Below are 21,677 nucleotides of genomic sequence, written 5' to 3' on the forward strand. Positions count from 1 at the left end.
TGCATCAGGATAAATCATCCCTGATAATAAATGTATCTTCAACCTCTTCTGAAATCATGCGCTCTGCTTGCAGCAATTTTGGGAGTTTTCTTCCAACATTCCCCTACATCCTTCTGTTGCAGTTTTATGTGGCAGCTGCTCCCTTCATTTACAATAAGCTTGACTGCACCAGAGTAAACATCCAGACTACTCAGCGAGGAGCTCAAACATGTTTTCTGATCATTTCGGGCATCTTTTTCACCTCTGTGTCTCCTGACTAAAAACACTCCATATAGAGTTTACCCTGTTAATGTTACTTCCACCACCATATTCTATACATTCTCCTCCATGTGAAATGTCCAGCAGATGCAGGACCACATTCCTATATGACCAGAACCACTAAGTAAATACAAGCTATTCAGCCACTCTACTCTCAGATGAACAGCCCTACCATTGCAGATCTATCATTTAAATGCTCCAAGGGAATTCCCTGGCGGGCCAGTGGTTGAAACTCCGCGCTTTCACTGTGTGCAGCCAAAAAAAAAAAAAAAATGCTCGAAGACATTGGCTCATAGTTTTTTCACCTGCACCTTCAGTGCTCCTTGGTTCCCCCAAGTTGTGTCCCCTGTGAAGAGGCGGGTCTGATTCGGGGCTCTGGGTCTCCTAAGTCTTTTTTTTTTTTTTTTTGCCGTGCCTTGCAGCTTGTGGGATATTAATTCCCCCACCAGGGATCGAACCCAAGTCCCGGGCAGTGTAAGCGCGGAGTCCTAATCACTGGACCGCCAGGGAAGTACCCCTGGGCCTCCTAAGTCGTTTACATGGAGGAATAGCGGCTCTGGAACGCGCTCCGCGGCCGGTTATTTGTTAAGAAAAAACTACATTACCCAGAAGGCTGTGCACCGCGCGTCTGTTGTAGGCGCTGGACCAATGACGGCCCAGGGCGGGGGCATTTCCTGCGCAGGGGCGGGACTTCCCACCCCGTTGGCTGCAGATGTCATTTGCGCGCGACTGCTCCGTCCACGCCAGCTGTGGGGAGGGGATAGCTGTTCTGTGGCCGCTTGTAGTGCGGCTCTTCGCAAATGAGCAGAAAGGAGGCTAGGGCTCCCCTCCGCGCATTTGAGCTAGCGGTGAGCCTCCGTGCGATCGGCCACCCAGCCCAGGGCAGGGAACGGGTGGCTGTCGGCTGAGCCCGCGGTACCCGCCTCTGTCGCCGCCTCTCCGGGCCCCGCTCTCTCCTCAGGGTCCCATGATGGCGGCGGCGTGGATGGACCCGACGCGGGTGAGTGGACCATGTTTCTGGCCTTGCTGCTTCTCTGCTGGTTCGGAGAGGGCTCCTGAGCAGGGTGGAAGTCAAGAGAGGCGCTAGATTACTCTTTGCAGTTGTGTTTGTGTACGACCAGTGGAGCTGGCTCGTCACTGACTTTATCTCCAGTCTTAGAACATGCGAGACTGAATATACAAATGGAAAATAGACCGCGTATAAAAATAGAACTTTGACAAACAACCTGCCCCGCAATCCAGTCCCTTATCTACAATCAACAACCCAGGAGTCCAGCCCGGTCTAAGTCAGACTTGCCAGAAGCCAGATTCCTATCTCGAGACAGTCCAGGAAGAGAAACAGTGACTTCTGTAACATCGGCCCCAAATGGCCAGGACTTGATTAATAATTGACCCTTTCCCTAATCCTTGTCCCCACTTCCAACTTAAAACCAACCAGAGAAAGCCATCCATATGTGCGCCCTTAAACCATCATAGAGGATGCTGTAGGATTACCTGCCGGAGAGTTTTAATTAATTAAACGTATATCATCTGGTAGTCAATGTTGAAGCCCTAGTTAATTTTTCTATCCTTATCTACCTGCCCAAAATGTGCCTAGTAATATGAGTTTATCCAGTACCAGAAATGAGTAATATTGCAGGGTTCCTATGTATGAATCAGTCAATTTATTAGGAATTTCCAGGTCTTTAATTGAAATACTAACTCAAGAAAGCTGATAGGATGAAGCTAGAAAGCAGAGAGATGTGAGCAGTGAACGTGCAGGTGAAAAACCATGAGGCGATGTCTTGGAGCATTTAAATGATAGATCTGCATTGGTGGGGCTGTTCACCTGAGAGTGGAGTGGCTGGAGTTTTTATATTTAGTTAGTGGTTCTGGTCACATAGGGATGTGGTCCTGCATCTGCTGGACATTTCACATTGAGGAGAATGTATAGAATATGGTGGTGGAAGTAACATTAACAAGGAAAACTCTATATGGAGTGTGTTTAGTCAGGAGATACTGGTGAAAACGATGGCTTAAGAGCTAGGGACTTAGTTGCTTTTAGACATAATATAAAGCACTCAGCTGGTAGTAGAGCAGCAGGTAGTAGGACCAGTGAAGCTCAGGTACTGCTGTTGTTAACGTTATTGATATTATTATTAATATGACTTACTCAATCGTCTGACATCCTAGCGTCCTTTCTGTCTGCATCTCACAGTTCCAATGTCATTTCCATTGACTTGTGTCATTTTCCAATGGCTCCTGCATAGGACGCTCCTCTCTCTTACACTGTAGGCATACCTCGCTTTATTGTGCTGCATAGATACTGTGTTTTTACGGATTGAAGTTTTGTGGCAACCCGGCGTCCAGCAAGCGTTTCAGCTTTCACTTACCTCGTGTCTCTGTGTCACATTTTGGTAGTTCTCACAATAGTTCAGACCCTCCACCCGCAAAAAGATTACAGCTCATTGAAGGCTCAAGATGATGGGTAGCATTTTTTAGCAATAAAGTACTTCTAAAAAAATTTTTTTTCCTTCTTGCTTTTCAGTTTATTCCTTTTTTTAAATTTTATTTTTATTGGAGTATAGTTGCTTTACAATATTGTGTTAGTTTATACTGTACAGCAAAGTGATTCAGCTATACGTATACATATATCCTCTCTTTTTTGGATTTCCTTCTCATTTAGGTCACAACAGAGCACTGAGTAGAGTTCCCTGTGCTATACAGTAGGTGGCAAAAAAGTACTTTTTTTTTTTTAATTTTTAATTTTTTGGCTGTGTTGGGTCTTCGTTGCTGCGCACGGGCTTTCTCTAGTTGCAGAGCGAGCGGGGGCTTCTCTTCGTTGCGGAGCACGGGCTCTAGGCGCGCAGGCTTCAGTAGTTGTGGTTCTCAGGCTCTAGAGCGCAGGCTCAGTAGTTGTGGCACACGGGCTTAGTTGCTTCGCGGCATGTGGGATCTTCCCAGACCAGGGATCAAACCTGCGTCTCCTGCTTTGGCAGGTGGATTCTTAACCACTGCGCCACCAGGGAAGTCCCTAAAGTAATTTTTAATTAAGGTGTCTACATTATTTTTTTAGACGTAATGCTATCGCACACTTAATAGACTGCAGTATAGTGTAAACATAACTTTTATATGCTCCTGGAAACCAAAAAAATCCTGTGGCTGGCTTTATTGGAGTGGTCTGGAACCAAACCCCCAGTATCTCCAAAGTATGGCTGTATCGTATTATGTCCAAAGCATCGTCCACCTCCGCTTCAGCCCAGTGCAGAGGAAGTGCCCAGTGATGAGGGCCTTGATCTTGCTGCACCTTTACCAGCGATGCAGAGACGGGATCTGATCCCATCCAACCATCCCAAGGCTAATGCTACTATCTCTGTTTGACATTCCAGGTGTCTGTGACCTTCGATGATGTGGCCGTGACTTTTACCCGGGAGGAGTGGGGGCAGCTGGACCCGGCTCAGAGGACCCTGTACCAGGAGGTGATGCTGGAAAACTGCGGGCTCCTGGTGTCTCTGGGTAAGGCCTTGCGACTCTGCCATGCAGAGGACTTGCCACCTCCTTTATCCCAAACTCTGGCTCCGTCTTGGCTGGTCAAGAAGGCCTCAGGAGCCCTCCCTCCCCCTTCCTCACAGCTTCAGTCATTTTTGAGATTCATCTCTTCCTGCCTGCTATCCCTGTGTCTCTTTGAATAAAGTTCCTTTTTGGCTCCTAGAAAATGATGGAAGGAAACGGGTGTTTTGCAGAACCCAAAGGCAGAATTTCTTGTTGGGCCGTATGATGGGCTGATGTAGGAACTGGGAACCACCAGGATTATGCCCTGACTTCTGGATCTCCTGTCCTGGTTTTCCCTCTGGCTTTGTTCACGTCTCTGTCTTTTCAAAATGGCTTTTGCGCCTCAGCAAGTTTGTGACAGGAGTGGCCCCCCCAGTCCCTGCTCTCTGCAGCCCCCAGATGCCTTGTTTTTACTTCTTTGCATACTTAACATTGTTTCTTTTTCTTTCTCTGCTGCTGGGCTCCAGGGATGGAGGCGGTGCAGGAGTGGCCACCTGAGCCCATACTTCCTGAGCCTCTACCCCAGTGCCCAGCACAGACTGGCCTCTGTCTGAGGTTCTTATTTCACATTCCAGACCGGGAGCTGACTGGGTGGGACTGGTTGGCTCAAGTGTCCCCTGCAAGCCAGTCCACAGGGCTGTGAGTGATGGGAGGGTCTCCAGGAAGAGGGTGAGGCAGGTGGGGCCTCGGGAGGTCTTTGCCTTCAGTGCCAACAGGTATTGTTGTAAACCACAGGATCTCGGTTATGGGGCTTTTCTGTTCTCCTGTGCCTTCATGATTGTCTCTCGTTCCCTGAGTCCTGGCCAAGATCCTCTGCTAGTCCAGGAGAGAGAAGCTGAGAGAGTAGTGCTTCTCAGTACTTGGCGGTTTTGTCCCCAGGAGACACTTGAAAGTCTGCAGCCACATGTGACTGTCACACCTGGGGTGTGGGTGGTCCCGGCATCTAGCAGGCTAGAGTCCAGAGACGCTGCTTAGTGCCTGAGGCTGGACAAGACAGCCCCATTCAACACAGGATGATCCCGCCCACAAGGGCAAGAGAGCCAAGGTGGAGAAACAGCAGCCTGAGGATAATCACCTTCGACCTCGCAGTTTGAGGGAAAGGAGAGCTGTAAATCCAGGGCTTAGGGTAAGACATGCCTGTTCTTAGAGAACTGGGATTGTGTTCTGTGTTACACAAAATTAGGAAACGTTTGACATATTTAGATATTTTATAACAAAATTTAAAAAATAAAAAGGTCCACTATCTGGCCCTGCTGACCCCTTCACTCTCCTCCCCATGCTTTCCCCGAGCTCGGTCTGCTCTGAGCACGCTGGTGTCTTGCTATTTCCTGTGCACATACTTAACATACTTGCCTCGGGCCTCTGCAGTTGCTCTTCTCTGTGCCTGGTGGGTGTGGGTGTCCTTGGGCCTCTCACATGGCTGCCCCTTCTCAGCACAGTCACCACCTCCTCACCAGCTGTTTCCTGATCACGAAATCTCTTGGAGGCCCCTCCCCTGTCACAGTCGCTTTTCCCCGTCACCCTATTTATATCCTTGTAAGCCAGTGGTTCTCATCCAAGGATGATGTTGTCCCCCAGGGGACACATGACAACATCTGGAGACATTTGGGTTGTCCCAACTGGGATGTAGATGCTACAGGCATCTATTGAGTGGAGACCTGGAACGCTTCTACACATCCTTATGCTGCACAGGACACACACACTCCCTCCCCTTCTCCTCAACAAAGAATTTCCTGGATCTGAATGTCAGTTGAACAGAGGCTGAGAGACCCTGTTTCTGAAGGCTCACGGACACTTCACCAGGGGCACTGAGAGACACCCTGAGGAAGCCAGTCCTTTATTCTGTGTCTTTCCTGCCTCCTGATTATGTAGTGAAAATCTGGGTTCAGTACTGAACACCTCCCCCCACCCCCACTATTGCTAATTTCCCATTTTCAGCAGAGGGAGCCCCGTCCCTGAGCAGCAGCATGAGCTCGCTGGCACTTAACCTCACCCTTCGGATTTTATTGCTGCCTTTTCAGGTTGACCTGCCATCGACTCAGGTGACTCTGGGTTTCTGTTTCCCATTTACCAGAGCTAAACAGGATTCCCTTTTTGAACGAATGTAAGAAAAATAAAAAGTGGGTCACTTTTAAGAAAAATGTTAACGTTAATACTAGTCACAGCTCACTCTGGTCATTGGGGGACTGACTGCATATCAGGCCTGTTCCAGGGACCCTTTTGATTCTCATGCTCTCCTGGTCCTTAGCAAAGTCAGGAAAACTCAGCTACTGCACTGAGTCTCATACAGCTGGACTTACACAGTAAAGAACATACACCTTCATTGATGAAGCTGTCCTCTGTGGGTTTATTTTAAGCAACAGTCCTTTTATGAAATATTGATGAAAGTAGATGTTATTTGATGTTTCTATAAATGTCCAATGTGACCATACACCACTGTGTAGGATTCTCAATTTTATTATTTTCTAGTAGTTCATGAAACGCTGAAGTCTAGAGTCACTGAGTCTGCCCCTCCCCCGGCCCCTGTTCCCAGCGGGTGAGTCTTCGTGCTCACACCCCTGCCTCACAGCTGCCCTGCACTTGGTCTCAGGATGCTGGCCCCACTCAGGGGTGTTTGCTGTTTCCTCCTTAGTGTAGTGCTGGGGAGCCCAGGGTCCGGAGCCAGGCTCTTATGTTCAGTCCCCACTCTGCTCCGTAAAACCTTGTGGTCCTGGGCAAATTACTGAAGCTGTCTGTGCCTGGGGGTGCTCGTTGGTAACATGGGGTAAGATGGTACCTGCTTGCCGGGGCCGTAGCAAGGGTCCATGGCTAACTTACGGGAAGGAATCAGAACTGTGCCTCGTGTGGCCAGGTTATGTGCAGGTTAGCAGTTGAGAAGCTCGCTGCCGCCACTACCGCTGTTACTCCTCAGGAGTCACATCGTCCCCATGCCTGGATCCAGCACCTTCTGGAACAGTGTTGTGTAGCTTTGTGGTAAAACAGTGCACAGAGCAGAGCTGGCCAGACCTGGCCTCCATATTGGCTCAGCCATTCACCAATTCTGGCCTCTCTGGCAAATCACATTATCTGCCTGAGCGTTGGTTTCTGTATGGTTTTTATCTATAAAATAGGGCTACTCACAGACATAGAACACAAACTTATGGTAACCAAAGTTGGGGGGTGGGGTGTGAGGGATAAATTAGGAGTTTGGGATCAACAGATACACACTACCATATATAAAATAGATAAACAACAAGGTTCTACCGTATAGCACAAGGAACTATATATATTCAATATGTTATAATAACCTGTAATGGAAAAGAATCTGAAAAAGAATATGTATATGTATGTGTGTGTGTGTGTGTGTGTGTATATAAATACACACACACACACACACACACACACATATATATATAACTGAATCACTTTGCTGTACACCTGAAACTAATATGACGTTGTAAATGAACTATAATTTTTAAAAAAATGGTGCTGATCACAATATGTACTTGCTGGGAATGCTGTGAGGAAGTCCTAGGATAGAATCCTCTGTGGCCTATAGTAAGAACAATACAAAACTTTGCTTGGGTTCTAAAGAAAGAACTAGATCAATGAAGACACATAACTTGTTTTGAATGGAAAGGTCAATTTTCTTTTTTCTTTTTTTTTTTTTTTTTGGCTGCACCATGCAGCTTGCGGGATCTTAGTTCCCCAGCAGGGATTGAACCCATTGCCCCCTGCAGTGGAAGCACAGAGTCCTAATCACAGGACCTCCAGGGAATTCCCAAGAGTCAATATTTTAAATATGTTAGTTGTTTAAATTACTCCATAAATTTATTTCCATTTTGAAATGATGTAATGCATTTAAGTTGCTTGAACACAGTCCTTTTACTACGATTATACACTATATGTTAGTTTTTGACCTAGGAATAAAAACTCCATGGCAGTGTGGCATGTCTCTGGTTTCCAGTTCACAATTCAGCATTTTGTATATGCATGGGCGCAGCTTCATTCTGAGGTCTTGTCCACATCCTGAAGTCCCACACTAGATCGAGAGGTTTTCTTTGTTTTCACAGAAATCCTAGTGTCTTCTTCCTTTCTCCATGAACAGGGTGTCCTGTTCCCAGACCTGAGCTGATCTACCAGCTGGAGCAGGGGCAGGAGCTGTGGACGGTGAAGAAAGACCTCTCCCAAAGCACCTGTCCAGGTAGGAGCCAAGGTGTGGGCAGCTGGGAGACCCTGCAGGGGGAGGCCGCTGGCCCTGGTTCCTTGGGGAAGCGTCTTGTTCGGGCCTCTGTGGTGGTCTGGAGGCCACGGAGCCCTTTGACCCCAGGTCCCTCTGTCCTCCTGGAGGATAGAGGTGCATGAGCTGAGATGTGTCCTGGGCTTCAGCTGCCTGGGCTTCAAGCCTGGGTGCCGACCGATCACCAGCTCTGTGGCCCTAGTGAACTTTGGGATCTCGTTGTGTCTTTGTATATATAAGTTTGACCAAGTTAAATCTTAGCTGCCATGTCAGACAGACTCCAGCATCTTAGTGCTCAGCATATGGAAGCACTTGTTCTTTTTTTGTATTTCTTTCTTTCTTTCTTTTGCCACGCCTTGCAGCATGCAGGATCTTAGTTCCCCGACCAGGGGTCGAACCCGTGACCCCTGCAGTGGAAGCTTGGAGTCTTAACCACTGGACCGCCAGGGATGTCCCTGGAAGCACTTTTTCCGAGTCACACCCGGTCCGTGTGACTGTGCAGCACACAGCTGTTCAGGGACCCGGGTCCGCTCTGCCGTCAGCATGTGGCTTGAAGGTTGTCCTGACCTCCTGCAGCTGGCAGAGGAGAGTGAGAGGGCAAGGAAGATGCCACCCCAACTCCCACAAACACCAGCCCTGCGCTTCCGCTGACAGGCACTAGGCACTTGGCCACACTCGGGGGACGGGGCTGGGAGATGGGGCTGAGCCGTGTGTCCAAGGAGAAGAGCAGATGGTTTGGCGAGTGTGGTCTGCTGCGCTCAGTCTGTTCGTGATAGTTGCTCCGTCCCCGGGTTGTTGGGGACGTGGTCACATAACACGTTAAAGCATGACACCGCTTAGCACAGCATCTGCGCCGCAGTCAGTGGCTCGTGGGAAGTAAGCCGTTGGTGTCATTCATGTCCCTGTATTGTAGTGAGTAATGCATCTCACGTTTCCCTCTGACCTCTGAGGAAAAAGGCCTTCCTTCCTCTCCCAGCTCCTCTCCAGCTCTCCTCTGCCTCCCCTTTCCCACCCTGTCTGTCCAGACACTCAAGAAGCCTTCCCTTGTTGCACGTCTCCCTACTCCTCCTGTTTGGTAAAACCTGACGGTGAAATTTGTCCTGCTGTGCCCCACATCTGGGCTGCTGAGGGCACTGGGGCCGCCGTGTGTGGTGATGGGGCCCCTGCAGAGTCGTGCTCTTTCCCTCCTAGTCCCTCAGGCGGCCCCACCAGCCTGCGAGTGTCTGTGTGCAGCCCATCGACAGCCCCTCAGAGGGGCAGTTCCGAGCCTCTGCCCGCTGCTCTCTGCCCTTCTCCACCTGAATATCTCAGAGGCACCCAGTCAACATGCCTGGCGAGGAACCCGTCACGATGCTCACTCCTTCCCCTCCCAAGTTAGAGCGCATGGTCCTGCCGTCCAAGCAGGTTGGAGACTGGATACAGCCCCAGAGACTTCCTCACCCCTCCACCTCCATCGGCCCCTACATCTGGCCGCCTCCCACATCCCGTCCATTTTACATCGTGTACATCTCCTGAATCTGTCACTTCTGCCACCTCCCATCAGATCTGTCCCTGCATTCTGAGTCCAAGCTCTCATCATCTTTTCCTTGCGGGATGCTAGTAGTTCCCCTGACTGGTCTCTACATCTGCCTTGTGCCTCTGGTCAGCTCTGTGTCCTGCATGAGCTACCCCAGGTGTAGCCACAGATGTCTCAGCATGTGACCACTAATGTGTCAGCAAGTTTTCATGTTGAAAGTAAAGTCTGCCTCCTCACATTGCTTGATCTTCAGCCCTTCCACACTCATTTGGACTCTCATATCTGTAGTTTCTCTTTTCACCTAGTTGAAGAGGTCTTGCCCCTGGGCATGGCCAGTTCCGACATCAGAATCTAGAAAATAGCTTTTCATGAAAGTGCCTTCATCGCTTATATTCTGCTTGTTTTATAACTTTATCCTTTTCTCTGCTCAAAGTGAAAATATGCTGAAGTTCCTTACAGTGAAGAAAATAAATTAAAAATGTTCCTGTCTCACACTGTATTCATCCATTGTCTGTAGCATTTAATTGTTCACATTTTTTCACTCTCACAGTGCTGCCAAGAACATTTGTATATATTAGTCATCTTGCTCATGTTTAGGGCTGTCTTTTAATGTTTCTTAGAGTGAAATTATTGGATTATAGGCTGTGCAAATTCTCAAGTTTACAAGGTAATTCCTGTTGTGTTCTAAAGGGGCTATACCAATTACACTTCCACCAGGAAAGAGTGGAGGTTTCTTCAACCCATACCTTGACCAATACCTGGTATTATAAGGCTCCTCAATTTTTGACAATCAAATGAATACAGAATTGTATCCCACATGGCTTTGATTTGCTTTTCCTTCGTTCATAAGGAACTTTAGCACCTTATCGTATAATTGTGGGTCAATCTATGAATTAAGTTTTCTTCTTTGAAATGTCGTTTCATGATAAACGTCTATTTTATTCTATTGACTTGTTTGCATTTTCTTGTTTCTTAATAAATTTATTTATTTATTTATTTGTTTTTGGCTGCGTTGGGTCTTTGTTGCTGCGCGCAGGCTTTCTTTAGTTGCGGCGAGCAGGGGCTACTCTTTGTTGTGGTGTGTGGGCGTCTCATTGCAGTGGCTTCTCTTGTTGTGGAGCACAGGCTCTAGGTGCACGGGCTTCAGTAGTTGAGGCACGTGGGCTCAGTAGTTACGGCTCGCGGGCTCTAGAGTGCAGGCTCAGTAGTTGTGGCACACGGGCTTAGTGGCTACACGGCATGTGGGATCTTCCCGGACCAGGGCTCGAACCCGTGTTCCCTGCGTTAGCAGGCAGATTCTTAACCACTGCGCCACCAGGGAAGCCCTGCATTTTCTTTTTTTTCTTTAATAAATTTTATTTATTTATTTATTTATTTATTTATTTATTTTATTTTTTTGGCTGCATTGGGTTTTCGTTGCTGCACATGGGCTTTCTCTAGTTGTGGTGAGCAGGGGCTACTCTTTGTTGCAGTGCACATGCTCCTCATTGCAGTGGCTTCTCTTGTTGTGGAGTGTGGGCTCTAGGTGTGTGAGCTTCAGTAGTTGTGGCACGCAGGCTCAGTAGTTGTGGCACACAGGCTGAGTTGCTCCACGGCATGTGGGATCTTCCCAGACCAGGGATTGAACCCATGTTCCCTGCATTGGCAGGTGGATTCTTAACCGCTGCACCACCAGGGAAGTCCCGCATTTTCTTTTTGATTTGTAGGGATTCTTCGTGCGTTACTCATGTTATCTTTTTTTGTGGGTGTGGTAAAATGCAGATAGTGTAAAATTTATCATCTTAGCCATTTTTAAGTATACATTGAATGGTATTAAATAGAGTCATAATGTCGTGTAGCCATCACCACCAGCCTTCTCTATAACTCTTCATCATTTGAAACTCTGTACCCATTATACAATAACCCCCCTATGTCCCTACCATGCCCTGCCCCTGGCAACCACAATCTTTCTGTGTCTGTGATTTTTGACTACTCTAAGTACCTCATATAAATAGAGTCACACACTATTTTGTTTGTGTGACTGGCTTATTTCACTCAACATAACGTCCTCAAGGTTTATCCATGTTGTAGCATGTGTTAAAATGTCATTCCCTTTTAAGGCTTGGTAATATTCTTGTTTGTGTGTGTGTGTCACATTTTGCTTATCCATTCATCCCTTGGTGGAAACTTGGGTTGCTTCCATGTTTTAGCTATTGTGAATGACGCTGCTGTGAACATGGGTGTACAAATGTCTTTGAGACCATGATTTCAATTCTTTTGGGCATATAACAAGAAATGAAATTACTGGATCATGTAGTATCAATATTTCCATTTTTAATTTTTTGAGGAACTGCCATACTGTTTTCCACAGTCTGTGCCAATTTGCATTCCTACCAACAGTGTACAAGAGTTTCAGTTTCTCCACATCTTCACCAACATTTGTTATTCTCTGTTTTTTCCGCTAGTAGCTGTCCTAGTGGTTGTGAGACGGTATCTCATTATAGTTTTGATTTTCATTTCCCTAATGATTAGTGATGTTGAACATCTTTTCTTGTGCTTATTAGCCATTTGTATATCTTTGAAGAAATGTCTATTCAAGTCCTTTGCCCATTTTTGTATCAGGCTATTTTTTTATTTGTTTTGTTAAGTTTGAGTTCTCTGTATATTCTGGTTATTAATCCCTTTTCAGATATATGATTTGCAAATATTTTGTCACATTCTTTGGATTATCTTTTTACTCCATTGATAGTGTCTTGATGCACAAATTTTCCTAATTTTCATGAACTACAATTTTTCTATTTTTTCTTTTGTTGCCTGTGCCTTTGGTGTCATATCTGAGAAATTTTTGCCAAATCCAGTGCCATGCCACATTTGCCCTATGTTTTCTTCTATTTTTTTAAAAAATAAATTTATTTATTTTATTTTTGGCTGTGTTGGGTCTTTGTTGCTGTGCATGGGCTTTTCTCTAGTTGCGGTGAGCGGGGGCTACTCCTCGTTGCGGAGCACGGGCTCTAGGCATGCGGGCTCAGTAGTTGTGTCTCACGGGCTCTAGAACGCAGGCTCAGCAGTTGTGGTGCACAGGCCCAGCTGCTCCGCAGCATGTGGGATCGTCCCGGACCAGGGCTCAAACCCGTGTCCCCTGCACTGGCAGGCGGACTCCCAACCACTGTGCCACCAGGGAAGTCCCTTCTCTCCATTTTGAGTTAATTTTTGTATATGATGTTAGATAAGGGTCCAATTTCATTCTTTTGCATGTAGATATTCAGTTTTCCCGGCACCATTTGTTGTAAACACTGTCCTTTCCCCCGTTGAATGGTTTTGGCGCCCTTGTCAAAAATCATTTCATGATATATGTGGGGGTTTATTTCTGGGCTCTCGATTCTATTCCCTTGGTGTGTTTGTCTGATTTTATGCCAGTAGCACACTGTATTTGATTATTGTAGTTTTGTAGTAAGTTTTGAAATCGGGAATTTTCTGTTCTTCAGCTTTGTTCTTCTTTTGCAAGAGTGTTTTGGCTATTCAGGGTCTCTTCAGGTGCACTATAGATTTTAGGGTGGATTTTTTTTATTTCTGCAAAAAATTTTGCTGGAGGACTTCCCTGGCGGTCCAGTGGTTAAGACTCTGGGCTTCCAATGCAGGGGGCGCGGGTTTGATCCCCAGTCGTCGGGGAACTAAGATCCCCCGTGCCATGCGTCGCAGCCAAAAGATTAAAAAAAAAATGTTGGGATTTTGATAGGGATTGCATTGAATCTGTAGATCACTTTGGGTAGTATTGATATCTTAACAATATCAGGTTTCCAAATTGGGAACGTGGTATGTGTTTCCGTTTATTTACATCATCTTTAACTCTTTTAGCAATGTTTTGTAGTTTTCATTTTGCAGGTGTTTCACTTCGTTGATTAATTCCTAAGTATTCTTTCTCATGCTATTGTAAATAGAACTGTTTTGTAATTTCATTTTCAGATTGTTCATTATTCATGTATATAAATGCAACTGATTTTTGTGTGTTGACTTTGTATCCTGCTACTTTGCTGAACTCATTTATTCAGCAGTTATTTTGTGACGTTTTTGTGGTTTTTACATGTAATAAACTACCATCTGCAAGCAAAGATAATTTTACCTCTTCCTTTCCAATTTGGATGCTTTTGATTTCTCTTTCTTGCCAATTGCTCTGTCTAGAACTTCCAGTATTACGTTGAATAGAAGTGGTGAAAATGGATGTCCTTAACTTGTTCTGGATCTTAGAGGAAAAGCTTTCAGACTTTCATCATTAAGTATGATGTTTGTTGTGGTTTATCATATATGGCTTTTATTATGTTCAGGTAGTTTCTTTCTATTCCTAGTTTGTGGGGTTTTTTTTTTAATCATGAATTTTGTCAAAGGCTTTTACTGCATCATTTGAGATGATCATGTGGGCTTTTTCCTTCATTCTGTTAATGTGATGTGTTACGCTGATCAATTTTCATATGTTGAACTGTCCTTACGTTACAGGAATAAACTGCATTTGGTCATGGTGTATATTCCTTTCGATATGTTGCTGAATTCGTTTTGCTAATATTTTGTTCAGGATTTTTGCATCAGTGTTCATAAAGGATATTGCTCTGTAGTTTTCTTGTAGTGTACTTGGCTTTGCTATTAGGGTAATGCTTGTCTCAGAATGAGTTTAAAAGTGTTTTGTGCACTTTAGTTTTCTGGAAGAGTTTGAGGATTGGTCTTAGTTCTTCTTAAAAAATGTTTGGTTAGAATTCACCAGTGAAGCCATCAAGTCCAAGATTTTTCTTTGTTGGGAGATTTTGATTACTAATTCAATCCCTTTCTAGTTATAGGTCTATTCGGATTTTCTATTTCTCCATGATTTAGTCTTCACAGGTTTTGTGTTTCTAGGAATATGTTCATTTCACCTAGGTTTTCCAATTTGTTGGTGTATAGTTCTTCACAGTATTCTCTTATACTCTGTTTTGATTTCTATAGAATCAAAAGTAATATCCCCACTTTCATCTCAGATTTTAGTATTTTGAATATTTTTTTTTCTTGGTTCATCTAGCTAAAGGTTTGTCAATTTTGTTGATCTTTTCAAATAACTTTTTGTTTCATTGATTTTTCTCTTTTTTTTTTTTTTAAATTAATTTATTTATTTTTGGCTGTGTTGGGTCTTCCTTTCTGTGCGAGGGCTTTCTCTAGTTGCGGCAAGTGGGGGCCACTCTTCATCGCGGTGCGCGGGCCTCTCACTATCGTGGCCTCTCGTTGCGGAGCACAGGCTCCAGACGCGCAGGCTCAGTAGTTGTGGCTCACGGGCCTAGTTGCTCCGCGGCATGTGGGATCTTCCCAGACTAGGGCTCGAACCCGCGTCCCCTGCATTGGCAGGCAGATTCTTAACCACTGCGCCACCAGGGAAGCCCTCTCTCTTTTTTTATTCTCTGTACTATTTACCTTTTTAAAAATATTTATTTATTTGTTTGTTTGTTTATTTAACTGTTTGGCCACGGAATGCAGGATCTTAGTTCCCTGACCAGGGATCAAACCCGTGCCCCTTGCATTGGGGGCGCAGAGTCTTAACCACTGGACTGCCAGGGAAGTCCCCTGTATTACTTATCTTTAATCTTTCATATTCCCTACTGCTAGGTATGGGTTTAGTTTGCTTTTCTTTTCCTACTTAATTATGTTGTTAGGTTGTTGATTTGAGGTCTTTTTTTTTTTACTGGAAGCATCTATAGCTACAATTCTCCCTCTTAACACTGCTTTCACTGCATCCTGTAAGTTTTGGTATGTTAAGTTTTTGTTTTCATTAGACACAAATCATACTTTGTATGATATCTTTTTAAATCTGTTGAGACTTAATTTGTGGCCTAACCTATGGTCTGCCCTGGAAAATGTCCCATGTACACTTGAGAAGAATGTGTATGCTATTGTTGTTGGGTAAAATATTCTGTATGTATCTGTTAGATCTAGTTGGTTTATTATGTTATTTAAGTCCTCTATTTCTTTACTTATCTTTTGCCTGGTTGTTCTCTCCATTATTGAGAATGGGACGTTGAAGTCTCCATCTGTTGTTGTAGTGCTCTTTCTCCCTTCCATTCTGTCATTCTTTGCTTCATGTATTTTGACCTTCTGTCATTATGTAAATGTTTACAATTGTAATATCTTCTTGCTGTATTATACCTTTTATTTATATAATGTCCTTCATTGTCACTTGTAATCTTTTTTGATTTAAAGCCTATTTTGTCTGATTTTAATATAGAAACCTCTGCTCTCTTTTGGTTAGTATTTTCATGGAGTATCATTTTCCATCCTCTGACTTTCAATCTGTTTGTGTCTTTGGATCTAAAGTGAGTCTCTTGTGGAAAGCATAGAGTTGGATCATGTGGGGTTTTTTTTTTAATATTTATTTATTTATTTTTGGCTGCGTGGGGTCTTAGTTGTGGCACGTGGGATCTTTTGCTGCAGCACGTGGGCTCTTTGTTGCAATGCGTGGGCTTCTCTCTAGTTGTGGTACATGGGTTCCAGAGCTCGTGGGCTCAGTAGTTGTAGCACATGGGCTCTGTAGTTGAGCGCGTGGGCGCCAGAGTGCGTGGGCTGTGTAGTTGCGGCATGTGGGCTCTCTAGTTCTGGCGTGCAGGCTCAGTAGTTGCGGTGCCAGGGCTTAGTTGCCCCAAGGCATGTGGGATCTTAGTTCCCCGACCAAGGATCGAACCCGTGTCACCTGCATTGGAAGGCAGATTCTTAACCACTGGATCACCAGGGAAGTCTCTGGATCATGTGTTTTTATCAATTCTGCTAATCTCTGTCTTTTAATTGAAGAGTTTAATCCATTTACATTTAAAGTAATTGCTGATATGGAGAGACTTCTGTCATTTTGATATTTGATTTCTATATGCATTATAGCTTTTTTTTCTCATTTTCTGTGTTATAGTCTTGTGTTTAGTCGATATTTTGTAGTGAAACATTTAAATTCCTTTTTCATTTCCTTTTGCATATATTCTATAGCTATTTGTGGTTACCATGGGAATGACATCTAACATATTAAAGTTTTAACACTAATTTGATTTTATACCAGCTTAACTTCAGTAACAAACAAACAAAAATCCTTTACAGCTGTCATCTTTTCTTTCAATTGTTCATGTCACAAAGTTACATCTTTATATATTGTATGCCTAGAAACTTAAACTACTAATTCTTTTAAATGCATTAGTCTCTTAAATTATGTAGGAAACTACACATGGAGTTATAAACTAAAGTTACAATAATAGTAGCCTTTAGATTAACAATTTAAAAAAGTCTTCTAAATCATGTAAAAACAAAAAGTGGCGTTACACGGGACTTCCCTGGTGGCACAGTGGTTAAGAATCCGCCTGCCAATGCAGGGGACACGGGTTCGAGCCCTGGTCTGGGAGGATCCCACATGCTGCGGAGCCACTAAGCCCGTGCACCACAACTACTGAGCCCGCGTGCCACAACTACTGAAGCCTGCGTGCCTAGAGCCCGTGCTCTACAACAAGAGGAGCCACTAAAATGAGAAGCCCGTGCACCGCAACAAAGAGTAGCCCCCCCTCGCCACAACTAGAGAAAGCCCGTGTGCAGCAACAAAGACCCAACACAGCCATAAATAAATAAATATATATATATATAAAAAAAGTGGAGTTACAAAGTAATACTAGCTTTTATAATTGCCTGTGTATTTACCTTTATCAAGATCTCTATTTCTTGGTATAGCTTTGAATTACTGTCTAGTGTCCTTACATTTCACCCTGGAAGAATTTTCCCTTAAGAATTTCTTACAGAGCAGATCTAGTGGTAACAAACTCCTTTAGCTTTCATATATGGGAATGTCTTAATTTCTTCCTCACTTTTTTTTTTGGCTGTGCTGAGCTGCATGTGAGATCTTAGTTCCCTGACAAGGGATCAAACCTGCACCCCCTGCCTTGGAAGCATGGAGTCTTAACCACTTGACCACCAGGGAAGTCCCTCTTCCTCCCTCTTGAAGGACAGTTTTGCCAGATACAGGATTCTTACTTGACACTTTTTGTTTGTTTGTTTTACACTTGAATATATTGAACCACTGCTTTCTGACCTCCCAAGTTTCTGATGGGAAATCTGCTGATAATCTTATTGAGTGTCCCTTGTATGTAACAAGTTGCTTCATACTTGCTATACTCTTATCTATCTTTGGCTTTCAAAAATTTGATTGTAATTTTCTCAGTGTGAGTCTCTTTATTTTTCTTGGAATTCATTGAGCTTCTTGGATGTTTCGTCAGATTTGGGAAGTTTTCCGCTATTTCTTCAAATATTCTCTCTGACCCTTTCTCTCTCCTCTTTCTGGGACTTCCCTAATGAGTATGTTGATTCATTGGGTGTATCACAGGTCCCTTGGGCTCTACTCACTATTTTTCAATCTTTTCTTTTTTTCTGTTTCTCAGACTCAATATTTTCCATTGTCCTATCTTCAAGTTTGTAGATTATTTCTTCTTCCTGCTCAAATTTTTTTTTGAATCCCTCTAGTGAGTTTTTCATTTTAGTTACTGAACTTGTTGCTCCTGAATTTCTTTTTCATTTCTTTTTTTTTGTTTGCCGTGCCACATGGCTTGCGGGATCTTAGTTCCCTGACCAGGGATCAAACCTGGGCCCCCTGCAGTGAGAGCATGGAGCCCTAACCACTGGACCACCAGGGAATTCCCTCTTTTTCATTTCTTTTTAGGTTTTCTTTTTTTGTATTGATGGTTCTATTTTGTTTTTACCTAGTTTTCTTGGCTTTCTCTGTATCTTCCTTTAGCTCCTTGAGCTTTTTTAAGATGGTTGTTGTAAAGTCTTTGTCCAATAGGTTTGCATCAGATGTTTTTTAGGAGCAGATTTTGGAGAGGTTCCAAACGTAAGCTACTATGTTCTCAGACTCGTTAGCCTCCTGGCATTGATGTATGGCAATATATGCATGAAATATTGCCAACCTAAGAATTTCACCGAGTCTCATTATATAAGCACAACTGATTAAATTAGTGCCTGTATGACTCAGTCTCCTGCCCTCCTTCTGTTTCTGGAGGTCTAGTTGTTACCTTATGGCTTAAAACCCCAACCTTCTGATCACATAGTTGGTCTTTCAGGCTTTGCACTGAGTCATCTCTTCACCATGAACTCTCTGTGAGCCCAGATGAGTTACTTATTTGCATAACTATCCAGTCTGGAATTGACCGTGTCTTTTTCCAGCACCCTCTCCCGTCACCCAGCTAGTTCTCTGGGTCTCCCTTTCAAGGTGTCAACAGTCCAAGGATCAGGAAAGAAAGAAATTGTTATCCTGGGATTCAGAGGTCAGGAAACATGGCAGACACAGAGACACTATTTTCATCTTCATTTCTTTCACTGAAATATTGATTTTCTTTCTTTCATGTTGGCATTATTAACAGGTCTTTTTGTGTATTGAATTTCTTTCAGGTGACAAAGGAAAGCCCAAGACCACAGAACCTACCACTTGTGAGCCAGCCCTGTCTGAGGGAGTCTCACTCCAGAAACAACTAATACAAAGAGTTTCAGAGGACTCCCAGTTGGGCCAAATCAACGATAAGGAACGGTCATTGGAAATGCAAGAAGGACACTTGAGACCAGAGATAGAACCCCAGAAGGGGAAGCTCCCTGGGAAACCAAGCTCTGAATATGGCAGCTTAGGGACACCTGGTGGTGTGTGTTCAAGGATTGTAGAGGAGCCGGTCCCTCCAGGAGGTGCTGTCCATGACCATGACTCATGTGGATCTGGTAATGATCTCATGATTCAGGAAGAGGAAAGTATCTTTAAATGCAACGAATGTGGGAAAATTTTTAATAAGAAACGCCTCCTTGCTCGACATGAGAGGATTCACTCTGGAGTGAAGCCCTATGAATGCACAGAGTGTGGGAAAACCTTTAGTAAGAGCACTTATCTCCTTCAACACCACATGGTCCACACCGGGGAGAAGCCCTATAAGTGCATGGAGTGTGGCAAGGCCTTCAACCGCAAGTCACACCTTACACAACACCAGCGGATTCACAGTGGAGAAAAGCCTTATAAATGCAATGAATGTGGAAAGGCCTTCACCCACCGCTCCACTTTTGTTTTGCATAACAGGAGCCACACTGGAGAAAAACCCTTTGTGTGCAAAGAATGTGGAAAAGCATTCCGAGATAGGCCAGGTTTCATTCGACACTACATCATCCACAGTGGTGAGAATCCGTATGAGTGCTTTGAATGTGGCAAGGTCTTTAAACACAGGTCATACCTCATGTGGCACCAGCAGACTCACACTGGGGAGAAGCCCTACGAATGCAGTGAATGTGGGAAAGCCTTCTGTGAGAGCGCAGCCCTCATTCACCACTATGTCATCCACACTGGGGAGAAGCCCTTTGAGTGCCTCGAGTGCGGGAAGGCCTTCAACCACAGGTCATACCTCAAGAGGCACCAGCGGATTCACACTGGGGAGAAGCCCTACGTGTGCACTGAATGTGGAAAGGCCTTCACCCACTGCTCCACTTTTATCTTGCATAAACGGGCCCACACTGGAGAGAAACCTTTTGAGTGCAAAGAATGTGGGAAAGCATTTAGCAATCGGGCAGACCTCATTCGGCACTTCAGCATCCACACTGGAGAGAAGCCCTACGAGTGCATGGAGTGTGGGAAGGCCTTCAACCGCAGGTCAGGCCTCACCAGGCACCAGCGGATTCACAGTGGAGAGAAGCCCTATGAATGCCTCGAGTGTGGGAAAACCTTCTGCTGGAGTACAAACCTCATTCGACACTCCATCATCCACACTGGAGAGAAGCCCTATGAGTGCAGTGAGTGTGGAAAGGCTTTCAGTCGCAGCTCATCCCTCACTCAGCATCAGAGGGTTCATACTGGGAGAAACCCTGTCAGTGTGACAGATGTGGGAAGAACCTTCACAAGTGGGCAATCCTCAGTCAATCTTCAAGAACTCCTATTGGGGAAAGACTTTCTGCATGTAACGACTGAGGAAAATCTTTTGCCAGAGGAAACATCTTACTCAGAATCTGATCATTCATACCAAAGAGAAACCCCACAATTTTCTTCCCTGTGAGAATACCTATTGCAGGATATCAGTTGTCATCTAAAGAGTCATATTGGAAATTGACCCAACCTAGAGCCTTATTCTACATCTGAGAATTCATAAAGGAGAGAGACCCAGTGGTTATTATGCACTTAGGAAAACCTTCAGCTACATCTTTCTTCTTAGTTTACACTTCAGTGTTATCTCAGGAATTTTTTTAAAAAAGAAGAGAGAGACTTAAAATAGAAAATGAACTACAAAATGTTTCTTTCAGACTTCCTTGCCAAGCTATGGCACTTTGTCATTGATTCCTTAGTTAATTGGCAGGAGGATAGTTTTGTTTCCATGGTAAAGAACCTAGACTCTATGTGTCTTGTATATACATTCATTGCTATCCAGTTTAAAGAGAGTTAGACAGGTCTGAAAACTTTCATTGAACATCTCCTTTGGTCTAAAACATTGTCTCTATTCTTAAGGACCTTAATTTTTTGATTTGAGCCATCAAATACCTTTATATTTAAGGAGATAAGAATACACATATGAATGGGCACGTTCTGTTGCACCATTTTAGACTATTTAGGCTTTGATTCTTTAAAGACAAACCTTTTCTTCATGTGGTTTTAAAGACCTAATACTCAGACTTTTTCTTGGTCCTGTACTATTATTGGTTTACTAATTGCTCTAGTTATGTGGTAAATCTTTTAATCAGGTAATGTGAGTCCTCTGTCTTCAGTCTTCTTATTTAAAACTGATTAACACTCCTCATTACTTTGAATTTCCATGTAAAGTTTTGGATAAGCTTCTGTTTTTACCAGAAAAAAACTGTATTGAATTTTGATAGAAATTGAGTTAAATTGGCAGATTTATTTGTTGAGAGTTGGCATCTTTGCTGTTTTGAGTCTTCCAATCCATGAAAACATTATGTCTGTACATTTATTTGATATGGCTTGATTTACTTCATTACTATTTTATAAGTCTCAGTAATAGGTCCTGTACAATTTTTATAAGATTTATATATAGGTATTGTTTTTATTTGAGTAATTATAAATGGCATTGATTTTTAAACTTTCAATTTCCACACAGTCTTTGGTAGTATACAGAAATATGTATATTTTTCATGTTATTTTGGTATCCTGCAACCTTGCTGTTTCTT

General features: G+C 44.0%; 1 protein-coding gene across 2 annotated transcripts; it reads left to right on the plus strand.

The window, feature by feature from the left end:
* Positions 1–1,020: 1,020 nt before the first annotated feature.
* LOC137753879 (zinc finger protein 805) lies at positions 1,021–21,238 on the plus strand. 2 transcript variants are annotated; one of them, XM_068529303.1, is made up of 5 exons: positions 1,234–1,258; positions 2,924–2,963; positions 3,627–3,753; positions 7,877–7,972; positions 18,924–21,238. In XM_068529303.1, exons 3-5 carry the CDS (start codon positions 3,720–3,722, stop codon positions 20,552–20,554), a joined length of 1,761 nt encoding a protein of 586 aa, XP_068385404.1. In that variant the 5' UTR covers positions 1,234–1,258; positions 2,924–2,963; positions 3,627–3,719; the 3' UTR covers positions 20,555–21,238. The 2 variants fall into 2 exon arrangements, with proteins under 2 accessions (XP_068385403.1, XP_068385404.1); XM_068529302.1 differs by lacking the exon at positions 2,924–2,963 and having other exon boundaries at positions 1,021–1,258.
* The last annotated feature ends 439 nt before the right edge of the window (positions 21,239–21,677 follow it).

This window comes from Eschrichtius robustus, chromosome 19 (assembly GCF_028021215.1).
Source record: "Eschrichtius robustus isolate mEscRob2 chromosome 19, mEscRob2.pri, whole genome shotgun sequence".
Lineage (NCBI taxonomy): Eukaryota > Metazoa > Chordata > Mammalia > Artiodactyla > Eschrichtiidae > Eschrichtius > Eschrichtius robustus.

Bases quoted from the DNA above. Each gene is read 5' to 3' on its own strand.
- LOC137753879 (XM_068529302.1), top strand. From the start codon at position 1,226: ATGATGGCGGCGGCGTGGATGGACCCGACGCGG. The intron at 3,754-7,876 runs GTAAGGCCTTGC...CTCCATGAACAG, and splicing joins CGGGCTCCTGGTGTCTCTGG to GGTGTCCTGTTCCCAGACCT. The intron at 7,973-18,923 runs GTAGGAGCCAAG...AATTTCTTTCAG, and splicing joins CTCCCAAAGCACCTGTCCAG to GTGACAAAGGAAAGCCCAAG.